The sequence below is a fragment of the Acanthisitta chloris genome, unplaced genomic scaffold (genome assembly GCF_000695815.1).
Source record: "Acanthisitta chloris isolate BGI_N310 unplaced genomic scaffold, ASM69581v1 scaffold11655, whole genome shotgun sequence".
NCBI classification, from domain to species: Eukaryota; Metazoa; Chordata; class Aves; order Passeriformes; family Acanthisittidae; genus Acanthisitta; species Acanthisitta chloris.
The window spans coordinates 20,002-28,177 of record NW_008673181.1 but is presented as its reverse complement, the minus strand read 5'-3'; the positions used below and the strand labels follow the sequence as shown (position 1 = coordinate 28,177).

Sequence of the window (8,176 nt, the reverse complement as noted above, 5' to 3'; positions counted from 1 at the left end):
GCAGGATAGATGATCTTATTTTCCTTTACATTGCAACAGAAATAACTATGCATTTCTTTATATCTTAAAGAGCCATGGCAAACACTAAATTTCATAGCCCATACAAAGTGAGTCACTCTTTTTTCTATCTTATTAAGGTCTTTTGCCCTAACACAGCAGCAACCTGACAAATATAAAAGTGCTCCACATGCCCTTAAGACTATGAGAGCCTAGGCAAGCAAATTTGGAGATCCTTGTGCTGTGGACTGTGGTAGAGCAGTATCACACTCCACAAGAGTCTCATCACACACTTCAAAGTCACTTGGGCTCGAATCTGGACAGCAGTATGCTAAAATAAGACTTTGCCCAGGCTAAGAGAGGTCTTCTAGTCATTATTTTAATTTAAAGAAATTTTATGGTAGACATACTTTATGAAACACTACAGCAAAAGCTTGTCAATTCTAGACAAACTCCTGAGAAGCAGCTTGTCCACTGTGTGGTATTTAAACAACTTCTAATTTCGACTGACACAACACACCCCATTTAAGAGATTTCATTATTTTAATTACCACCATTATTACCTGTCTGTAATACTGTAACCTGTAGGCTGTTTATTGATAGTCAGGAAAGCTGCTGTGAACATGGCATGGTCATGAAGTGGAAGAGGATCCTTGTCCCCAAACAGTTCACAGCTTCACAAGCTGGATGGCTGAGGCTAACCAGGAAAGTGCAATGAGTTATTTTAACTGGAAGTCTACCTGATGGTTAATGTGCAAGGGAGGCAGCCACACAGACTGCAAAGTAGCCTCTCTTTTGTAATGGTGTAGATTTTGTTTCATTAGGGCTGAAGTACTGAGCCTTCCTTTCAGGCACTTAAAGCGTTGTTTCATTGGGCTTTTTTAATTTCACAGCCAGAAGGCCAGAATTTCATGTCAGTGCCCTGGGCACAGTGCTATAGCATCAACTGGGACTGCTTGGTTTCCTATTTTTTGCTCAGGTGTGTTTTCCTTACTGTCTGTCTGCTATGAAAGAGTTCAGAAATCTCCCTGGTGCTGTTATCCAAAAGGAGCAACTTCTATTTTCCAGAAGAAAATTCAGTGCAAAATTATCTTTTTCAAGAGCATTGCACTGTTGAGGCTGGTTTTCCTGGTGGTCCTAGATCCTCTTCCAAATCAAAGACCCCAGTCTTCTCAAAAGTACCAAACATGGTCACAATCTCACTGAAGCATTGCTCCGTGGCCTGACTCTCACTTTGAAAGCATTGTCACACGTAACCCAGCACCATCCTCACCCAGCCCACTGGCCCCAGAGGAGAGCCAAGAGTTTGCCACTTGGCCCATGATGATTTGTACCTTTGTGAGAGGTTATCAATGGCAGCCATTGCTTTCAAAGATTTCTGATGCCTGAGCTGAGTGGGGAGCAGCACAGGTCCCCAGGAGGGCCAGCCCCAGCCTGGACCCTGCCGTGGCTGCCACCATACCCCCAGAGCCACCTTCTAAGCATCTATCCTGACAAAGCCAGCTTCTTGTGACTGAGAGGCAAGTGAGGTCATGTTGAGTAACTGTGAAGAGTCCCAAGGGGTCCTTTCCTTTCTCAGTCACCAGCCTTAATGAGAACTGGGGTACATGTCTTACAAAACACCCCACCATGCTCTAGGGGCAGGAGTCTTCCAGTCCTCATGGTTAAAATCCAAGGAATGAAATAAAAAATTTCCTATCCTACAGAAAATGGCCTTCCTTTAAAACAATAAGATAGCTTTTGGATAGGTTTGAAAACTGTGAATGGGAGATTGTTTTCCTTCTATCATCAGATACTGAATTATAGGCAGTACTTGGTCACACAGGGAGTGCCTGACAATGGCTCTTTTTAATTCGCATTAAAGGCTTAACCTAAACATCCCTGGTCCAAGTAAGCATCTGAAGCACGCAGATATGCTGGCCTGGATGCTTTTTCTGGTCATAAATCATCATGCATGAACTCCCAGAAAGGCTTTGCCGAAATGACCTTATACAACCCAAAAAATTTAGCTGCACTCCCCTCCTCCCCTTCTTCCTTTCTCTAATTTTGAATATGTATTTATAGAGTCGCTTATTTTGGGAGTCTGAGAAATGCTATGCCCACTTTCGTTCACCGAGAAAAGACTTACAGCTTCTCCAATGGAAATGGATGAAACACAAGTGCTCTTGGTCCTGACAGCAAGAGACTGGTGGCTGGAGAGAGAGTTCCTGAATGATGACTCATTTATGGAGCCTCTTAGGAGGTCATTCTTCGATATTCGTATTAGAAACCTCAAGCAGGGAACAGCATTGTGGATAGTTTTTCTAGAGGAAACATGAGGGAAAAAAAACAGTCACACTGATAACATGGCTTTGAAATTCATGTTGTGAAACTACTGCCTCTTTCCATCACCTCAACACTGCTTCTGTTTGGATTAAGGAGGTCTTACAGATTACATGTAAACATGACAGCATATGTAGTGGAAACTACTCAACAGGCTCAAAAGAAAATAACGGGTGCTTCTGGGCCCTGTGTCAAAACACATGTGGAAGAGCTGCATGGATAAGTAGCTAACCTTGAAAATTTTCAGGTACAAAGGTCTTCACTGTGCAAAGGCACAGAATGAGCAGAAAAAAGAGAAGGGAGAGAAGGCCAGAAGAATCAGATACTGTTACTTATTTATGTCACGGCAGTTACTGTAAACTCCTATTGAAAATTAACACTGCACAAGCACAAATGAGAAGGATGATCTAGGCCCCAAATCTGCCTTATTCATTAAATAACAGTCTCAGTCATGGTCGTGTGAGTCTGTTTCTCCTGGCCCCAGCCCTGGCCCTGCATGGTGCAGAACAGCCCAAGGGCCTCCCCTCTGCAATGCCAGCTGGCCTTGCTCTTGGCAGGGTGATGCTAGCCAGAATGCTTTGTTTGGTATAACACCTCCCCAGCACCCCCCAGTCCATTACTGCAGCCCAACAGACAAAGCTAATACTGGCACAAGACTACATGAACAAGTCAAGAAGTGAGGCAGCAACAAGGCATATGGAAAAGAAGTGTTGCAGGGGACTACAGGTTAGTGGAGGATGTTTGTTTATTGACTTTACACCAAGATGCAAGTCAAGCTGATGCATGTTGTAAAATCTTTACTTCTATAGTTACCAGGTTTATTGAATAACTAGTACATTTAAATAATCATTTCAATTCTCAGAAAAGATCACACTTTAAACTTCATTAAAACTTCAGAGACATGATTCTGGGATTACAAAATGAACAGATGCAGCAGTTTTGAATCAATCATTTTGCTTCACTTGGGAGCAAGTCAGAAACATTGAGATGCAGAATTTCCCTGTTTGTTATGAAAACATTACTACAAAACCTAAAACTTCCAAAATCTAAGGAAGTTTCTGTAATGACTAGCACAACTATGTGATGTTCTCTCACATACAAGCTGTTAAAGAAGTGAAAGCTTTCTTCCCCCACAAAACAGCATTTCATGAATTAAAACTTTCAGTACTTTCCTTACTTACTCACATTTGTTACTTCCAGTGGTACCTATCAGGGAGAGAAGTGTTTTTCTCCTCTTTTTGGTGGGGAGTGGGTGACCAGGGTGGGGGACAGAGGGGAAATATAACAATTAAGCTCTCAGACTAGTTCTTAAAAGCCAAGTGTCTTCACAATAAGTCCATAAACACTTCTCATGTTGATATGTCTAGAAATACAAATTAGAAAGCAGGAAAAAAAAATAAAACAAAATACTTATTAATAAAGTGTTTGAAACTCTGTTGTGGACTCCATCCTTTTTCTTAACACACTCTTAGAAAAGCCAATGCTGGTAGGAAAAAGATTATTTGAAGCAGTTCACTATCATAGAGTCATGGAACCGTTTGGGTTGGAAGGGACCTTGAAGGCATCTTAAAGATCACCTACTTCCAACTCCCCTGCCATGGGCAGGGAGACCTTCCAGTAGACTGTGCTGCACAAAGCTCCATGCAGCCTGGCCTTGAACGCTTCCAGGAATGGGGCATCCACAACCTCTCTGGGCAATCTGTTTCTTGCAAAAATAATCTAACTGAACATAATAGATTTGGATCAGGAAATAAGTAACAGGTTCATAATGCATCAGCCAGCTGTGCAAAACTTCTAGCTGGACTTCTGCAATGTATTAGAGACTAAATATTTTCCTATTCTAAACTAAAATTCTCTGCAAACTTCAAAAAATCAGATTTTTTTTAAGGATGCAAAATGCTATTAGTTATGACTAAAATTCTCTGCAAACTTCAAAAAATAAGATTTTTTTTTAAGGATGCAACATGCTATTAGTTATGGTAGCAGACATTTTCAAACAAAATACATCTCTAAAATGGAGATGGATGGACCACTAGGTGGATAAGGAATTTGCTGGATGGTCACACTCAAAGAGTTGCTGTCAACAGCTCAATATCCTGATGGAGGTCAGTGATGAGTGGTGCTCCTCAGGAGTCAGTGTTGGGACCAGTGCTGTTTAACATCGTGGTCAGCAATATAGACAGTGGGATTGAGTGCACCCTCAGCAAGTTTGCTAATGACACCGAGCTGCACGGTGTGGTTAACATGCTGGAGGGAAGGGATGCCATCCAGAGAGACCTTGACAGGTTTGAGTGGTGGACCCATGTGAACCTCATGAAGTTCAGCAAGGCCAAGTGTAAGATCCTGCACCTGGGTCAGGACAGTCCCAAGCACAAATACAGGCTGGGTGGAGAATGGATTGAGAGGATCCCTGCCGAGAAGGACGCGGGGGCGCTGGCGGATGACGCTGGGCATGAGCTGGCAATGTGTGCTTGCAGCCCAGAATGCCAACTGTATCCTGGGCTGCATGAAAAGCAGCACAGCCAGAAGGTTGAGGGAGGCGATTCTGCCCTCTCCTCCGCTCTGGTTAAACTCCACCTGGCATACTGTGTCCAGTTCTGGGGTCCAAAGCATATGAAGAATGTGGACCTGTAGCAGTGAGTCCAGAGGAGGGCCACAAAGATGACCTAAGAGCTGGAGCACCTCCCCTGTGAGGAAAGGCTGAGAGAGCTGGGGTTGTTCAGCCTGGTAAAGAGACAGCTCCAGGGAGACCGTACAGTAGCCTTATAGTACCTAAACAGGGCCTACAGGAAAGCTGAAGAGGGACTTTTTACAGGGATATGTAGGGCTAGGACAAAGGGCAATGGCTTTGAGCTGAAATAGGATAGGTTTAGATTGGATATTAGGAAGAAATTCTTCACAGTGAGGCTGGTGAGGTAATGGCACAGGTTGCCCAAAGAAGCTGAGGATGCCCCATCCCTGGAAGTGTTCAAGACCAGGTTGGATGGAGCTTTGAGCCACCTGGTCTAGAAGAAGGTGATCCTGACCATGGCAGGGGGTTTGGAACTAGATGATTTTTAAGGTCCCTTCCAACCCAAACCATTTTATGATTCTATCTTTTCACCCTTTCTGGGTATATTTCCACCAGCCTTCTGAGAAACCTTCACTTTTCTTACACTCACACCATCACACATCAGACATTCAAAACAATTAACTTATTTTCTAGCTCCCAAGTTCTAGCTGTCAGGCAATGGAATTTACGTTTTTCTACTTCTGGAGTAAAACAAACCTCATACCGATGCCTAACCCTGCCATCTAGTGGCATTTACACATTTATCACATTTATCACATGGCATCCCAGTGTTTTGTCAGAACTTTTGACACAGAATTGCTCTGTTGTAGATATGCTTTAAAAGACTCACAACACAAATCTAGAGATACGCTGAATAGAAGTTCTGTTACAAGTATTTCCCCTTTATACAATAAAGCATTTTTCACTGCCAGTGTTTAAAAAAACGGCTATGGGAAGAAATTGCATGCTCTGAGCTGTATCTCCTGTGTGAGGTATAGCTTCTTCTGAGTACACTACTGTGAGTCATAAAGGTGAAGAAAATACTTAGAAGTCTACCTAATGCTGGAGATAGGATTGAGATCACAATGGAGTTGTATCTCTTTCCTTATGTTAAACAAATAACTGCAAAAACAATCCCTCAAACCCCCTATTTTTGCTGAATGTTTTGAAACCAAGTAGTTTAGAAGTTTTAACAGAACTTAATTACTTTGCCAGTACTTGCACATAATTCTCAGCTGAACATGGGAGGATATTTCTAGAAAATATTTGACTTCAAAAAAACAAGTTTTAGTTTGCATAGTGTCTAGGAAGTAAGTGCAAGGTAAGTTTGTCCTTGTTTGAAACCATTCAGCAGCACATGATGTCTGCTTATTCCCTTCCAAATGTACTTTGCAGCTCCTTTTAGGACTATGCAACTCAAGACACCATCGTTTTTGTTCCTTCCATGCTGTGCATGCCTCCAGGTCCTAGACAGCTCAAAGAGCGGGTGACTTTTCTGAAACACAATGTGGTTCTTTCTCACACTTTCCCTAAATGTTAAGGAAGGCCAAGTTGATCTCTGAAGACTAATTGGAATGCTCTAGAGAAGTTATCAAAAGAGATTATAATGGAACTTCTTTACTTTTCCAAAGAGAAAGGTTTCTGGGGTGTTTTTTTGAGGATTGTCTTTTATGGTATATTATATCAGTCTATTCACCTAATCTTGTAGGTTTGCCATCATAGCAACACAGTGGAAATCTTTTTTCAAAGAGCAGGGTTGTGAGAGAGAAGGAAGGTGAAGGGAGGGACTGTTCTCTGTTGGCCACCCTGAGGCCACATCTGGAGCTCCATGTGCACTCAGGTGGACACAGCACGAGGTCTGACCACCCAGGCTCCATCATGGGATGGTCAGTGCAGGGGCATGTACTGCATGGGGTGAGGCTGAAGGAATGAGGGTATTTTGTTCCTTGTAAAAACCACATTTGCATGTACAGTTATACACATACTTATGTATTTACTATACCTGTATCTTGGGTGAATTATTGCATATATGATGGGGTTGTAGATTGCAGAAGCTTTGGCAATAACTGCTGGCACAGATTTGGAATATGGTGTTAGGGTGTTGCCTCGACTAAAACAAAGCAAAAACATTACACACAGCTATGCCATGGATTAATACCAAATTAGTAAAACACATTGCTCCTTTTGACTGTTTTTGTGCTATTATCTTCTTATAAGAAATACCCCTGAAATGTTAATTCATTCAAATGCATTCTTGCTCAGGCTTGTATTTGACAGCATGTACTTGGTTTCATTCATTTGGAGAAGATCAAAGACATGCAAGTAATTAGTTATCTATGACTAGGAACACAGATAATCACCTTCTCTGTTTCTACAATAGGCAAAAAAAATATCCCACATCCCCAGCAAGTAACCCCATTGTGGCCACCTGGGAAAAGTGAATGGTGCTGAAAAAGAAAACAGAATCAAACCTAAAAATCTTTCAGCAGCAACGTCTGTTCTGCACAGTAATGTGTGACAGTGACTCAGATTCAAACACTGCAGAAGGAAAAGAGGACTAGAGATGATTTTAAACCAAAATTTTCCTTTTGACTTTAGGCTCCCACAGTCATTCAGGTGTGATCAATGTCAACACAGGATAATTACAGAATCATGGTATCACAGAATGATTTGGGTTGGAAGACACATTTAAAGATCATCAAGCCCAACCTTTCTGCCATGAGCAAGGACATCTTTCAATAGATGAGGTTGCTTAAAGCCTTGAAAAGCAGAACATGCATTGACAAGACACCAGGTCCCTTTGGAGTGGAGAACAGTTGGTAGTGACATCAGCATATGGGGGAAGCTTCTTGAAATAATGGGTATTAGAAGATAAAAGGGGAGATAAAACTCCTCTAATTCATACAAAGAAAGTATCATTAGGGAGAGAAAACAATGTGTACCAAAAAATGAAGATAAAAAGTCATAGAAGTTTTAAAATGCATAGACATATAATCCCTTTTCTGGCTTTATTCACAAGGATATAGTGAAGAATGCAATATCACCTCTATTGTAATAATTATTTAAGACCCTTTCAAAGATGAAATCTGCTTTATGTGGTGACAATACTAACAGTATTTGTATTTCAGAACAACCCATGCTGTTTGGATTATGTTTCCACTTACCCTGCCCAGGCAATCAAGGTGACACAAGCATATGGAGACCAGGACAAGACAAACACAATGATGACAACAAATGCAATTTTTGCCAGTTTCCACTCATTCCTCATGGACTGGGAGAGGTAGGATTTCCGGTTGCAGGACCCCA

The 8,176-nt window shown here is 41.8% G+C and overlaps 1 protein-coding gene across 1 annotated transcript in view; it reads right to left on the bottom strand.

Annotated features, from left to right (window-relative positions):
- Positions 1-8,176, bottom strand: part of LOC103802371 (melanopsin-like) — a 20,715-nt gene that overhangs the window by 6,743 nt on the left and 5,796 nt on the right. The window contains 3 exon segments of the mRNA XM_009074836.1: positions 2,126-2,300; positions 6,873-6,980; positions 8,035-8,176. Coding sequence (XP_009073084.1) covers positions 2,126-2,300; positions 6,873-6,980; positions 8,035-8,176 — 425 coding nt within the window.